This window comes from Oncorhynchus nerka, linkage group LG28 (assembly GCF_034236695.1).
Source record: "Oncorhynchus nerka isolate Pitt River linkage group LG28, Oner_Uvic_2.0, whole genome shotgun sequence".
Classification (NCBI taxonomy): Eukaryota; Metazoa; Chordata; class Actinopteri; order Salmoniformes; family Salmonidae; genus Oncorhynchus; species Oncorhynchus nerka.
In genome coordinates this window covers 53,422,592-53,439,113 of record NC_088423.1, presented here as the reverse complement: position 1 = coordinate 53,439,113, position 16,522 = coordinate 53,422,592, and the positions used below count along the sequence as shown (strand labels likewise).

The window sequence follows — 16,522 nt, the reverse complement described above, 5'->3', positions numbered from 1 at the left end:
AACAATTGTTGGAACAATTACTTGTGTCATGCGCAAAGTAGATGTCCTAACCGACTTGCCAAAACTATAGTTTGTAACAAGACATTTGTGGAGTGGTTGAAAAACGAGTTTTAATGACTCCAACCTAAGTACATGTAAGCTTCCGACTTCAATTGTACATACATACATACATACATACATACATACATACAGTGGGGAGAACAAGTATTTCATACACTGCCGATTTTGCAGGTTTTCCTACTTACAAAGCATGTAGAGGTCTGTAATTTTTATCATATGTACACTTCAACTGTGAGAGACGGAATCTAAAACAAAAGTCCAGAAAATCACATTGTATGATTTTTAAGGAATTAATTTGCATTTTATTGCATGACATAAGTATTTGTTCACCTACCAACCAGTAAGAATTCCGGGTCTCACAGACCTGTTAGTTTTTCTTTAAGAATCCCTCCTGTTATCCCCTCATTACCTGTATTAACTGCACCTGTTTGAACTCATTACCTCTATAAAATATACCTGTCCACACACTCAATCAAACAGACTCCAACCTCTCCACAATGGCCAAGACCAGAGAGCTGTGTAAGGACATCAGTGATAAAATTGTAGACCTGCACAAGGCTGGGATGGGCTACAGGACAATAGGCAAGCAGCTTGGTGAGAAGGCAACAACTGTTGGCGCAATTATTAGAAAATGGAAGAGGTTCAAGATGAGTCAATCACCCTTGGTCTGGGGCTCCGTGCAAGATCTCACCTCGTGGGGCATCAATGATCATGAAGAAGGTGAGGGATCAGCCCAGAACTACACGGCAGGACCTGGTCAATGATCCGAAGAGAGCTGGGACCACAGTCTCAAAGAAAACCATTAGTAACACTACGCCGTCATGGATTAAAATCCTGCAGCGCACGCAAGGTCCCCCTGCTCAAGCCAGCGCATGTCTAGGCCCATCTGAAGTTTGCCAATGACCATCTGGATGATCCAGAGGAGGAATGGGAGAAGGTCATGTGGTCTGATGAGACAAAAATAGAGCTTTTTGTTCTAAACTCCACTCGCCGTGTTTGGAGGAAGAAGAAGGATGAGTACAACCCCAAGAACACCATCCCAACAGTGAAGCATGGAGGTGGAAACAATTCTTTGGGGATGCTTTTCTGCAAAGGGGACAGGACGACTGCACCGTATTGAGGGGAGGATGGATGTGGCCATGTATCGTGAGATCTTGGCCAACAACCTCCTTCCCTCAGTAAGAGCATTGAAGATGGGTCGTGGCTGGGTCTTCCAGCATGACAACGACCCGAAACACACAGCCAGGGCAACTAAGGAGTGGCTCCGTAAGTAACATCTCACGTTCCTGGAGTGGCCTAGCCAGTCTCCAGACCTGAACCCAATAGAACATCTTTGGAGGGAGCTGAAAGTCTGTATTGCCCAGCAACAGCCCCGAAACCTGAAGGATCTGGAGAAGGTCTGTATGGAGGAGTGGGCCAAAATCCCTGCTGCGGTGTATGCAAACCTGGTCAAGAACTACAGGAAACGTATGATCTCTGTAATTGCAAACAAAGGTTTCTGTACCAAATATTAAGTTCTGCTTTTCTGATGTATCAAACACTTATGTCATGCAATAAAATGCAAATGAATTACTTAAAAAGTATACAATGTAATTTTCTGGATTTTCCGTCTCTCACAGTTGAAGTGTACATATGATTAAAATTACAGACCTCTACATGCTTTGTAAATAGGAAAACGTGCAAAATTGGCAGTGTATCAAATACTTGTTCTCCCCACTGTGCATACATACATACATACATACATACATACATACATACATACATACATACATACATACATACATACATACATACATACATCCATCCATCCATCCCAAAGGTTCTGTACAGCTGAAAACAGACAGCAAAAGTTTTCACACTTCACAGTTTATATGCATCCTACTTAAGACACTCCCCTTTTCTCAAATCCTTACATTTTATGGTTCTACAGAAGCTAATAAAAAGCGTAACAGAATTCCAAACATTCATTACTCTTGTAGGAGAATCTGTCCTCACCTCCTGACCTCAACCCCTCTTTCATCTAATATACAGATGTACATCTGTCTCCCCTGTTTCAACACATAGCTCTCCTCTCCTCCATCAAACACATTCCAAAGCCTTCTTCTTTCTTCTGAGAACCATTAACTTCTAACATAACCCAGTCTCTTTCATTTCCTATCATTCATTTAATATCTCAATGTTCGAAGTTTAGCCAATTCCAACCATACATACATACAATATATTAAAGGGGGGAAATGGCTACCTGCTGAGAGTAAATCAATAGTAATTGCTTGGCTATGAACTTCCTCTCTACCCCACTAGCTCTAGTGAATAGTGCTGTCATGGGCTTGGTTTGTTTATTAAAATATGTCTGTCAGTAATTGAGTTAGTCAGTAAGCCCCGTGGATAAGAGCCAAAAAATACAACATTTTTGCACTTTCTGATGGAAACATGAAACTGCTATTTTGACAGCCCCACTCATAATTCATATTTTCCCTCCTTTCCCAGGACCAGCTAAAGCCTGCGTTCACGGTGGCCAGCCTCCCAGGCACCACCAGTACCCACACGCCCACGGCCCCCACCACCTCTACCAGCATGCAGGTAAGCAGCGGGCCCTCCTTCCCAATTACCAACTACCTGGCGCCCGTCTCGGCCAGCAGCAACGTCAATGCCAACGGCACCATTCTCAAGACCACCGGTGCCTCCGGAGGGCAGGTCATGCAGCTGCCCAGCGGCTTCACCTTCATGTCAGGTAACTATAGCTATGCTATGCTATACTTTAATAAAAAATACTATGCTATGCTGTACTATACCATACCAGTCAGCATCCAGGGTCATGTTTTGACATTTTTTGCAACAGAAAATGAAAATGAGCGCCTGTATTCTTCTGCTTGGTGGCTAAAGGAGAAAACTCACCAGACCAAATATTCGTCTGTACAGTAGGGGGCCATTAGTTTGCCGTTCGTTCGCTTGCTGACTGTGCGCGGTGTGTTATAGGCACCATCCGCCAGTGGACGACTGACGTATTTCCTTTTTGCCCACTTCTACATGTAGAATCAGTTGGCACTAGGTTAGCAAATTATGTCTGGCACTCTGTTCAGAGGTACTAAGTACTCTCGGACAGTAGAAACTCGACAATCCTACTGGTCTGTCTGTGTCTTAATGAACACAACCCATCTCTAAGGAGAAACGCATACCATTTACTGCAGTTTGTTTGTTTACTGGGATACATAGACATCCTTCTCTACAATGGAGTTGGTGTTCACCGGGATCAACTCGGTGACACATGCTTGTGTGTCACTCAAGAGGGTTAGTTCTTCACAAATACTTTTTAAAGTATCTACATTACTTTCACATATCTTTCAAAGTAAGTATTTGGATATGTTTTCTTAAAAAATACAAGTAGTTGAATATTTAAAATGTATTCGAAATACACTTGGTAAATTGCAATGTATTTGAAAATACTCAAGTACATTTTTTAATACAAACATTAAAGTACTTCCATGCATTTGAACCCAGGTCTTTTTGGTCCTAGGGGTATTTAAATTGTATTTGGAAACAAGTATTTGAAAATATTTTCAAATATTTATAGGAAATATTTCAAAATACTTCAAATAGAAGTATGTAATTCTGCTAAATTATAAAAAATAAAAATAAAAAAATACACAGAAAATAAGTATGTAGAATACAAATACTTAAATAAGCGTATATTTGAATCCAGGTCTGGTTGTCGACATGTATATTTTTTTGCTTTGTCATTATGGGGTATATTATGGGGTATTGTGTGTAGATTAATGAGGGGGAAAAAATAATTGAATCCATTTTAGAATAAGGCTGTAACTTAACAAAATGTGGAAAAAGTCAAGGGGTCTGAACACTTTCCAAATGCACTGTATAGCAAATCCTGTTACAAGGGGCACATTTTATACACCATCTCTCTAGATGGATACTGTAGCTTTTCTGGCACGATGCGATGTGATGTAATGAGGGGCCACGCCTGGTTCCTCAACACTCTGTCTGAGCCGGGGCTCCATGAAGTAGGACTAAATAATAATCTCAGCACTAGCTGCCCAATATTCATTGAATATTCATTACTAATTATAGGCTGAGCTCGGCAGCCCTCTCCACGATGGCCATTGTGTTGGACCTTCCAATTATCCCTCTATTACAATGGAAATCAAAGGCAGGAGCTGCTGAGCCCATAGATGTAGACGTTTCCTTCCTGGATACTGGTGTTTTGTTATACATGTAAAACATAGCCAAACTGAGAGGACTTCCTGGAGATGTGAAATGCTCCATAAGGTAAACAGTTGATGTGGAGACGCAAGTCACGCTACTGCAACGAACCACCTTGAGGTCATAATTTCTACCAAAGGTGCTTCAACAAAGTCCTAAGTACTTATATAAATAAGGTATTTCATTTTATTATTATTTTTCTTAATAAAAAAATAATAAAACAACATAATAACTTTGTCATTATAGGGTATTATGTATTGATTGATGAGGAACATTTTTTATTTAATCAATTTTAGAATAAGGCTGTAATGTAACAAAATGTGGAAAAAGTGAAGGGGTCTGAATGCTTTCCAAATGCACTGTATATCGCATACCAGACGGTGTCAGAGGAAGGCCCTAAATATTGTCAAAGACTCCAGCCACCCTAGTCATAGACTGTTCTCTCTGCTACCACACGGCAAGCGGTACTGGAGCGCCAAGTCTAGGCCCACAAGGCTTCTAAACAGCTTCTACCCCCAAGCCATAAGACTCCTGAACATCTAGTCAAATTGCTACCCAGACTATTCACATTGCCCCCCCCCTCCCCTCTCCACACCACTGCCACTCTCTGTTTTCATCTATGCACAATCACTTTAATTAATTAACTCTACCTACATGTATATACTACCTCAACTAACCGCACATTGACTCTGTACCGGCACCCCCTGTATATACAGTGCCTTGCGAAAGTATTCGGCCCCCTTGAACTTTGCGACCTTTTGCCACATTTCAGGCTTCAAACATAAAGATATAACTGTATTTTTTTGTGAAGAATCAACAACAAGTGGGACACAATCATGAAGTGGAACGACATTTATTGGATATTTCAAACTGTTTTAACAAATCAAAAACTGAAAAATTGGGCGTGCAAAATTATTCAGCCCCCTTAAGTTAATACTTTGTAGCGCCACCTTTTGCTGCGATTACAGCTGTAAGTCGCTTGGGGTATGTCTCTATCAGTTTTGCACATCGAGAGACTGAAATTTTTGCCCATTCCTCCTTGCAAAACAGCTCGAGCTCAGTGAGGTTGGATGGAGAGCATTTGTGAACAGCAGTTTTCAGTTCTTTCCACAGATTCTCGATTGGATTCAGGTCTGGACTTTGACTTGGCCATTCTAACACCTGGATATGTTTATTTTTGAACCATTCCATTGTAGATTTTGCTTTATGTTTTGGATCATTGTCTTGTTGGAAGACAAATCTCTGTCCCAGTCTCAGGTCTTTTGCAGACTCCATCAGGTTTTCTTCCAGAATGATCCTGTATTTGGCTCCATCCATCTTCCCATCAATTTTAACCATCTTCCCTGTCCCTGCTGAAGAAAAGCAGGCCCAAACCATGATGCTGCCACCACCATGTTTGACAGTGGGGATGGTGTGTTCAGGGTGATGGGCTGTGTTGCTTTTACGCCAAACATAACGTTTTGCATTGTTGCCAAAAAGTTCAATTTTGGTTTCATCTGACCAGAGCACCTTCTTCCACATATTTAATGTGTCTCCCAGGTGGCTTGTGGCAAACTTTAAACAACACTTTTTATGGATATCTTTAAGAAATGGCTTTCTTCTTGCCACTCTTCCATAGGCCAGATTTGTGCAATATACGACTGATTGTTGTCCTATGGACAGAGTCTCCCACCTCAGCTGTAGATCTCTGCAGTTCATCCAGAGTGATCATGGGCCTCTTGGCTGCATCTCTGATCAGTCTTCTCCTTGTATGAGCTGAAAGTTTAGAGGGACGGCCAGGTCTTGGTAGATTTGCAGTGGTCTGATACTCCTTCCATTTCAATATTATCGCTTGCACAGTGCTCCTTGGGATGTTTAAAGCTTGGGAAATCTTTTTGTATCCAAATCCGGCTTTAAACTTCTTCACAACAGTATCTCGGACCTGCCTGGTGTGTTCCTTGTTCTTCATGATGCTCTCTGCGCTTTTAACGGACCTCTGAGACTATCACAGTGCAGGTGCATTTATACGGAGACTTGATTACACACAGGTGGATTGTATTTATCATTAGTCATTTAGGTCAACATTGGATCATTCAGAGATCCTCACTGAACTTCTGGAGAGTTTGCTGCACTGAAAGTAAAGGGGCTGAATAATTTTGCACGCCCAATTTCTCAGTTTTTGATTTGTTAAAAAAGTTTGAAATATCCAATAAATGTCGTTCCACTTCATGATTGTGTCCCACTTGTTGTTGATTCTTCACAAAAAAAATACAGTTTTATATCTTTATGTTTGAAGCCTGAAATGTGGCAAAAGGTCGCAAAGTTCAAGGGGGCCGAATACTTTCGCAAGGCACTGTATTGTTTTTTTTTTTTCTCGTATTATTATCCGTATTTTTTGAAACTACACTGTCGGTTAGGGGCTCGTAAGAAAGCATTTCACTGTTGTATACGGCGCATGTGACTAATACATTTTGATTTGAATATATTCTGGTTCAGATTTTTGAAAACTTTGTAATATAAGGTGGCTGTCGCCTTTAATAAGGAATCTTTGATTCTGTATATTTGCATTGCCATGAATTCATTGTATTACTCTCACTGGAATATTGATATTAAAATAGGTAAAATCAGTACAGGAGGTCCAGGTCTCTTACAACTATGCAGTACTGGGCAATAACCACCTTAAAGCTTAGAAAGTCTTATGTCGTGTAGTGGTGCAGTCACTGATGGTAAGGTTGTTGTTGTTGCTGGGTGAAGTCTGTATGTAGTGACAGTGTGGCTGAAGCTGTAGCTAGTTGAGGTAGCAGATCATTCTTCCCATCTGTCTTTTCTCTCCCATTATGACAGCAGGCTGAAGGGCAGCTTGGGAGCCTCTCTATCCCTTTCCTCCACTCTCTCTGCACCACCTGTCTGGTACATGACCAGTGCCAGGTGGAACAACAAACTACTTAAAAAAACAAAAAAAAACTCTGAAATCTTAAACACTAATAGCGCAACTAAAGAAACTGTCAATGGACCATATGACCAAGTGTGGCTATGCAACACCCTCCCACTGTTTAACTCTTCCTTTTCTCCTCTCCAACCTGCAGCAGGCACTTCGCTCCCCCCCGGCACCCCCACCATTCCTCTTAGCCAGCTGCACCAGCACTCCTTGGCCATCCAGGGGCAGACGCTCACCTCATCGCAACTGACACAGCAGGGCCAGCAGGCCGTCTTCCGCTTCCCCACTGCAGTCTCCCTAGGTCAGTCCGTCTGTCGAGAGAAAGAGACTAGTCTGTGTCTCTGTCGAGAGAGAAGTCTTGCACACCGTTAGAGCCTGGCGCAGTCCAGTCAGTGTGGTGCTGGGTGTAAGATGTGCGCTACAGAAACACAGAGCCCTTTTTCTCCCCTTCCTATATCAATGGGTAAGCGGGCATCCCCTGCCCCAGTTGTGTTTTTTGAGATTCGTGGGATGATAAGGCCGATGTCTTGAGGTCTTTATAAAATAAATGTGATTGTAAGAGGGGGGAATTGGGTATAGGCCTTACTACAGATTTCCATAAATGGCTAGTATTTATCTTTCATTTGTGCAGATGTAGTTACTCATGTTTTGATTTGTGCTCCAGGAAAAAATAGGGAGACTAGTCTGTCTGTCTGGCTGCAGAGGGGATGTACAATGGATAACAGGCATGAGGCAGGCATGAACTTTAGTTGATTATACGTAGGTGTATGAAACCATGTCCAAAACTGTATGGGTCAAAATTGTAGTATTATTATAATTTATGTGTTCTGACATTAAGATAGAATAGTGTACAGGTGAGTGAGCAGGTGTTTGGTGTTGCCTGTTCTCCTCCAGGGGGAGGGATGACCCAGCAGCTGCAGGCCATCCAGGTGCACCCCACCACACATGCCAACGACAGCAGCTCGGAGATATCCCAGACCTCCTCTGTCTCCACTGGTAACTATCCTTTAATAAACATAGGGCTGTACAACTCTGGTTATGTGTGAGAAGCTGAAGCCATAGTCTAACTTAACTCTAACGTATCTCTCTGAGTGAGCTGAGTGGGTGAAGGTTGTAGTCTACAATACTGTTATGAGGGTCAACTAAGGTTGAACAGAATGGACCATCTGGTGGTGCCATCTGGTGGGCAATGTCTCTTATAAACTAATCTTTCTTTGTCTCACACACTAACTTTTCTTCTCCCCCCAGCGACCATCGTCACATCGTCAGTGCCCACATCTATGGCGGGTCACATGATGTACACCAGCCCCCATACAGTGATGTATGCGTCCACGCCCACGCTGGCCGATGGTGGCCTGACTGTGCTCAATACCTTTTCCCAGGGCCCCTCGGCCATGCAGGTGTCCCATGGACAATGCCAGGACACAGGTGAGACCACGCTAGACTACAGTAGGCTACGCTGGGACACAGGTGAGACTACATCAGTCATGGGCTAATGGGGAACCAGGGAGGGGGAGGTTGATTGACGTATGAATTAGACCTGGGTTCAATAAATATTTTTTTCTTGACAATATTTTTAGTTGGGCAGATTGAGCTTGGAACTTTCAAAATGCTCCCATTCCAGGCAGGCTCAATCAAGTGCTCAAAGGATGAAAACACATCCTATTTGAACCTAGGTCTGGTATGAATATAGCTATATAGTCAGGACGTTGATTATGACAGGCTAGTGAGTTTGATCATGACCCAAAGTGGGGTGGTATACATTACACACCATGCACATAGTGTCTGTATATATTCAGTGATAAAATGTTAGTTTAGATGAGTGCTTTGTCCTTCATGTTGTTTGTGTCCGTCTCTCTCTGGCTAGGTGCTGTCCCTCAGGTATTCCTTACGGCACCCTCGGGCACCATGCAGATCCCAGTCTCGGCAGTGCAGCTACACCCAGTACGGCAAGACCTACATTTTACAAGTGAAACTCTCATATTCTATCTGCAACCAGCATGCCACTGACCTGCACTAATGCATCCGGACAGAGCACTGTCTTCTCACTGTGGAGGGATAGGGTTTGTCCTGCCTCCTGTACTGTTACTGTATGTGGATGATATAGTCCTATGACATTTGGACAACACGTGTGACACAAGCAAAACCATATGTTATTTGGAAGACTGGTTTTGTTACTATAATTGAGAAAGTCATGCAAGATTGAAATTTCAGATTGACTAAAGTTTAGGAACAGAATACATTTAACATTTAAGTCATTTAGCAGACGCTCTTATCCAGAGCGACTTACAAATTGGTGCGTTCACCTTAAGACATCCAGTGGAACAGCCACTTTACAATAGTGCATCTAAATCTTTTAAGGGGGGTGAGAAGGATTACTTTATCCTATCCTAGGTATTCCTGAAAGAGGTGGGGTTTCAGGTGTCTCCGGAAGGTGGTGATTGACTCCGCTGTCCTGGCGTCGTGAGGGAGTTTGTTCCACCATTGGGGGGCCAGAGCAGCGAACAGTTTTGACTGGGCTGCGCGGGAACTGTACTTCCTCAGTGGTAGGGAGGCGAGCAGGCCAGAGGTGGATGAACGCAGTGTCCTTGTTTGGGTGTAGGGCCTGATCAGAGCCTGGAGGTACTGAGGTGCCGTTCCCCTCACAGCTCCGTAGGCAAGCACCATGGTCTTGTAGCGGATGCGAGCTTCAACTGGAAGCCAGTGGAGAGAGCGGAGGAGCGGGGTGACGTGAGAGAACTTGGGAAGGTTGAACACCAGACGGGCTGCGGCGTTCTGGATGAGTTGTAGGGGTTTAATGGCACAGGCAGGGAGCCCAGCCAACAGCGAGTTGCAGTAATCCAGACGGGAGATGACAAGTGCCTGGATTAGGACCTGCGCTGCTTCCTGTGTGAGGCAGGGTCGTACTCTGCGGATGTTGTAGAGCATGAACCTACAAGAACGGGCCACCGCCTTGATGTTAGTTGAGAACGACAGGGTGTTGTCCAGGATCACGCCAAGGTTCTTAGCGCTCTGGGAGGAGGACACAATGGAGTTGTCAACCGTGATGGCGAGATCATGGAACGGGCAGTCCTTCCCGGGAGGAAGAGCAGCTCCGTCTTGCCGAGGTTCAGCTTGAGGTGGTGATCCGTCATCCACACTGATATGTCTGCCAGACATGCAGAGATGCGATCGCCACCTGGTCATCAGAAGGGGGAAAGGAGAAGATTAATTGTGTGTCGTCTGCATAGCAATGATAGGAGAGACCATGTGAGGTTATGACAGAGCCAAGTGACTTGGTGTATAGCGAGAATAGGAGAGGGCCTAGAACAGAGCCCTGGGGGAGGCCAGTGGTGAGAGCGCGTGGTGAGGAGACAGATTCTCGCCACGCCACCTGGTAGGAGCGACCTGTCAGGTAGGACGCAATCCAAGCGTGGGCCGCGCCGGAGATGCCCAACTCGGAGAGGGTGGAGAGGAGGATCTGATGGTTCACAGTATCGAAGGCAGCCGATCGGTCTAGAAGGATGAGAGCAGAGGAGAGAGAGTTAGCTTAGCAGTGCGGAGGGCCTCCATGATACAGAGAAGAGCAGTCTCAGTTGAATGACTAGTCTTGAAACCTGACTGATTTGGATCAAGAAGGTCATTCTGAGAGAGATAGCGGGAGAGCTGGCCAAGGACGGCACGTTCGAGAGTTTTGGAGAGAAAAGAAAGAAGGGATACTGGTCTGTAGTTGTTGACATCGGAGGGATCGAGTGTAGGTTTTTTCAGAAGGGGTGCAACTCTCGCTCTCTTGAAGACAGAAGGGACGTAGCCAGCGGTCAGGGATGAGTTGATGAGCGAGGTGAGGTAAGGGAGAAGGTCTCCGGAAATGGTCTGGAGAAGAGACAGAGGGACTAGGGTCAAGCGGGCAGGTTGTTGGGCGGCCGGCCGTCACAAGACGCGAGATTTCATCTGGAGAGAGAGGGGAGAAAGAGGTCAGAGCACAGGGTAGGGCAGTGTGAGCAGAACCAGCGGTGTCGTTTGACTTAGCAAACGAGGATCGGATGTCGTCGACCTTCTTTTCAATATATATATAATATAAGTAAGAATATAAGCCATTGTGTTTCAAGAGCCCTAGTTAGAGTACATAGTTACACTGTAACAACACAAATGACCAAACTTGTGCAAAGTGATGCTTTTAGAAAAGGCTTTCTTATCTAAAAGAGATGATTTAATGTCAATAATTTGGTGCTTAGGCAACAGGGTTGGAGTCTATTTCATTTCCAGTCAATTCAGGATATTCTCTTAACAAATATCAATTAAGTGAATTAAGATCAAATTCATATTTACAGTGAAGGCCTGGCAAGAGGCAAAAGGGACTGAAAAACAACAACAATGTTAGACAAAACGGACAACACAGACCGAAGAAACTGGCAACAGTACAAATACAGCAGGAAAAAAACAGTGGATGTGTGTATGTGTGCAGGCGTGTGTGCGGGTGGTATCAATGCTTTTCAATGAGGAAAAATTGTCATTTGAATTTGGTTTAATTCATGAATTTACAGGAATGGAATTGAAATGAAATTGACCCTAACCTTGTTGACCCTAACCTTGTATTGTGTGACAGAAGGCTACTCAACAATCACAAATTAAAGCATGCAAAGTGGAACTGAGGTCTTCAGTGGCGCATGCTGACGTTGATGTGTTGTGTTGCAGATGGTGATTAGTCAGAAGTCGAGCTTTAGCAGCAGAAAACTGGCAGAGCTGCAGATGGTCAACCTGGACACCACACAGAGCGCTAAGAACGACTGACAGAGAAACGCATGAGAACTGGCCAAATAGACCAAGACTCTCTATTTATTGATGCCTTAGCACTTCATTTTACACCTCTGTTGCTTTACAGTATAATACTGTAAGTAAACAGTCCATTCGGAAAGTATTCAGACCCCTTGACTTGTTCCACATTTTGTTACATTACAGCCTTATTCTATAATTGATTCAATTGTTGTTGTTTTTTCTCTTCAATCTACACACAATAGCCCACAATGACAAAGCAAAAACAGGATTTTAGAAATGTTTACACATTTATTACAAATTAAAAACTGAAATATCCAAAGTTTGGGGTCACTTAGTAATTTCCTTGTTTTCAATGAAAACATACATGAAATGAGTTGTAAAATGAATAGGAAATATAGTCAAGATGTTGACACGGTTATAAATGAATGAAAATAATGATTTTAATTGTGTCCTTCAAACTTTGCTTTCATCAAAGAATCCTCCTTTTGCAGCAATTACAGTCTTGCAGACCTTTGGCATTCTAATTGTGAATTTGTTGAGGTAATCTGAGGATATTTCACCTCATGCTTCCTGATGCACCTCCCACAAGTTGTATTGGTTTGATGGGCACTTCCTACGTACCATAAGGTCAAGCTGCTCCCTACCTCTTGAAACTAGGGGGCACTATTTTTATTTTTGGAAAGATAATGTTCCCAAAGTAAACCGCCTATTTCTCAGGACCAGATGCTAGAATATGCATATAATTGACAGCTTAGGATAGAAAACACTAAAGTTTCCAAAACTGTCCAAATATTGTCTGTGAGTATAACAGAACTGATATTGCAGGCGAAAGCCTAAGAAAAATCCAATCAGGAAGTGACTCATGTTTTGAAACCGTTGTGTTCCTATGTTCCCCTATTGGCCACTGAAAGGGATATCAACCAGTTTCCTTTTTCTACGTATTCCCTAAGGTGTCTACAGCATTGTGACATAGTTTCACGCCTTTATGTTGAAGAATGAGTGTAAACGACTACATTGCGTAAGTGGCCAGCTGAGGGCTCTCAGAGTGATTCTTGCGTAAAAGACAGAGGTAGTCATTTTTCCTCTCGCTCCTACTGAAAAGCCAATTGTCCCGGTTGATATATTATCGAATAGATATTTGAAAAACACCTTGAGGTTTGATTATAAAAAAGGATTTGCCATGTTTCTGTCGATATTATGGATATAATGTGATTTTTTTTCCGGTGTTGTTGTGACCGCTGTTTCCAGTGGATTTCTCAACATAACGTTACAAACAAACGGAGGAATTTGGGGTATAATAATCTGTAAAGCATAATTTCAAAATCTGAGATGACAGGGTGATTAACAAAAGGCTAAGCTGTGTTTCACTATATTTCACTTGTGATTTCATGAATATGAATATTTTCTAGTAATATTTTTTGGACCCTGCGCTATGCTAATTAGTGTAGTTGATGACAATTCTCCCGGATCCGGGATGGGTAGTTCCAAGAGTTAACATCTCAATATGGTTGTGATCCGGTGACTGTGCTTGCCACTCCATTATAGACAGAATACCAGAATATAATATCCATTATAGACAGAATACTGACTGCGTATCCCCTAAATAGCTATTGCATGGTTTGGAGCTGTGCTTTGGGTCATTGTCCTGTTGTAGGAGGAAATTGGCTCCAATTAAGCGCGGTCCACAGGGTATGGCATGGCATTCCCAAATGGAGTGATAGCCTTCCTTCTTCAAGATCCCTTTTACGCTGTACAAATCACTTTACCACCACCAAAGCACCAGCAGACCATCACATTGCCTCCACCATTCTTGACAGATGGCGTCAAGCAGTCCTCCAGCATCTTTTCAATTTTTCTGCATCTCACGAATGTTCTTTGTGACCCAAACACCTCAAACTTAGATTTGTCTGTCTATAACACTTTTTTCCAATCTTCCTCTGTCCACTGTCTGTGTTATTTTGCCCATCTTAATCTTTTCTTTTTATTGACCAGTCTGAGATTGCTTTTTCTTTGCAACTTTGCCTAGAAGGCCAGCATCACGAAGTCGCGTCTTCATTGTTGACGTTGAGACTGGTGTTTTGCGGGTACTATTTAATAAATCTGCCAGTTGAGGACTTGTGAGGTGTCTGTTTCTCAAACTAGACACTCTAATATACTTGTCCTCTTGCTCAGTTGTGCACTGGGGCCTCCCACTCTTTCTATTCTGGTTAGAGACAGTTTGCACTGTTACTCTGAAGGGAGTAGTACACAGCGTTGTACGAGATCTTCAGTTTCTTGGAAATTTAGCCTTCATTTCTCAGAACAAGAACAGACTGACGAGTTTCAGAAGAAAGTTCTTTGTTTCTGGCCATTTTGAGCCTGTGATCGAACCCACAAATGCTGATGTTCCTAATACTCAACTAGTCTAAAGAAGGCCAGTTTTATTGCTTCTTTAATCAGGACAACAGTTTTCAGCTGTGCTAACATAATTGCAAAAGGGTGTTCTAATGATCAATTATCCTTTTAAAATGATAAACTTGGATTAGCTAACACAATATGCAATTGGAACACAGGAGTGATGTTTGCTGATCATGGGCCTTTGTACAAGCTATGTAGATATTTCGTACAAAATCAGCCGTTTCCAGCTACAATAGTCATTTACAACATTAACAATTTCTACACTGTATTTCTGATCAATTTTATGTTATTTTAATGGACAACAAATGTGCTTTTCTTTCAAAAACAAGGACATTTCTCAGTGACCCCAAACTTTTATATGGTAGTGTAAGTATTCAGAACCTTTACTCAGTACTTTGTTGAAGCATCTTTGGCAGTGATTACAGCCTCGAGTCTTCCTGGGTATGACACTACAAGCTTGGCACACCTGTATTTGGAGAGTATCTCCCATTCTTCCCCACAGATCCTCTGAAGATCCTCCCATTCTCCTCATCCAACCTCTGTCAGGTTGGATGGGGAGTGTCGCTGCACAGCTATTTTCAGGTCTCTCCAGAGATGTTCGATCGGGTTCAAGTCCGGGCTCTGGCTGGGCCACTCAAGGACATTCAGAGACATGTCCCGAAGCCAATCTTGCGTTGTCTTGGCTGTGTGCTTTGGGTCGTTGTCCTGTTGGAAGGTGAACCTTCACCCCAGTCTGATGTCCTGAACACTCTGGAGCAGGTTTTCATCAACAATCTCTCTGTACTTTTCTCTGTTTATCTTTGCCTCGATCCTGACTAGTCTCCCAGTCCCTGTCGCTGAAAAACATCCCCACAGATGCTGCCACCACCATGCTTCACCGTAGGGATGGTGCCAGGTTTCCTCCAGAGGTGATACTTGGCATTCAGGCCAAATAGTTCAATCTTCGTTTCATCAGACCAGAGCATCTTGTTTCTCATGGTCTGAGAGTCCTTTGGGTGCCATTTGGCAAACTCCAAGTGGGCTGTCATGTTCCTTTTACTGAAGAGTGACTTCAGTCTGGCCATTCCACCATAAAGGCCTGATTGGTGGAGTGCTGCAGAGATGGTTGTCCTTCTGCAAGGTTCTCCCATCTCCACAGAGTGACCTGTCTCAGAGCTCTACAGACAATTTCTTCGACCTCATGTCTTGGTTTTTGTTCTGATAATTCACTGCCTTTCCAAATCATGTCCAATCAAATGAATTTACCACAGGTGGTCTCCAAGTTGTAGAAACATCTCAAGGATGATCAATGTTAACAGGATGCACCTGAGCTCAATTTCGAGTCTCCTAGCAAAGGGTCTGCATATTTAGGTAAATAAGTCAAAAAATAAAACAAAATCGCTTTGTCATTATGTGGTATTGTTTATAGATTGATGGAAAATGTTTATTTGATTAATTTTAGAATATGTAACAAAATGTGGAAAAAGTCAAGGGGTCTGAATAATTTCCGAATGCACTGTACACAAGCACGGAAGGGTGTGTGTTAACCCTTGTATGTTAGATGTTTGAAAAAACATATGTATTCATTCACTAAAGCAGAGGAAAGAATTGAGGTATTCACTACATCCCCTTTTCTATTGGGTGTTTTATCTTTTTGTTTATCTTTTTTAGGAAGATTTGTAAGTAATTGCCATGTGAACACGATGCAGGTGCTGCAGCTTCACACGTCAGCCAAAGATACATTAATTGTCTGAATGTTTGTGTGTGTGTGTGTGTGTGTGTGTGTGGGGGGGATTTATAAATGGGTGGGGAATGCGGGACATTGAGGTTAAAGGCATTTGGAAATGTACATAATTATTTTTTAAATTGAATCAAATTGTATTTTTAGCCTGTCTGCGATGGCATGTAGTTGTTTTCTATTTAGTTGTTTTGTGTGTGTATATATGTATATGCAACTAATTTGCATATAAATCAATTATTTACACACTATGTATGTAAATTAATGTAATATTCATGCATATTATGTTGATTTATATATGCGGATGGGAATTGACATCCAGGACAATTTATTCTTTACAAGTCAGTGCAAAGACGCTGGATATTTGTTGACGTTTTCCATTTTGACATCTGAGAGTATTTCTTAAAGCAGGATTAACGAGTTGGCTAAACCTTACTAAATAAAATAGTCTGAAACAGCCA

At 42.7% G+C, this 16,522-nt stretch overlaps 1 protein-coding gene across 6 annotated transcripts in view; it reads left to right on the top strand.

The window, feature by feature from the left end:
• LOC115113426 (serum response factor-like) overlaps positions 1 to 16,522 on the top strand; it is a 68,868-nt gene extending 52,346 nt beyond the window's left edge. For 3 of the 6 annotated variants that reach the window (XM_065012882.1, XM_029641036.2, XM_029641035.2), the window contains 6 exons: positions 2,548 to 2,791; positions 7,341 to 7,493; positions 8,087 to 8,188; positions 8,441 to 8,662; positions 9,060 to 9,136; positions 11,867 to 16,522. In XM_065012882.1, the coding sequence (XP_064868954.1) occupies positions 2,548 to 2,791; positions 7,341 to 7,493; positions 8,087 to 8,188; positions 8,441 to 8,662; positions 9,060 to 9,136; positions 11,867 to 11,962 (894 nt within the window). In that variant the 3' untranslated portion in view covers positions 11,963 to 16,522. Of the gene's footprint in view, positions 1 to 2,547; positions 2,792 to 7,340; positions 7,494 to 8,086; positions 8,189 to 8,440; positions 8,663 to 9,059; positions 9,162 to 11,866 lie in introns of all 6 variants that reach the window. The other 3 variants (XM_029641037.2, XM_029641038.2, XM_029641040.2) reach the window with 3 other exon arrangements.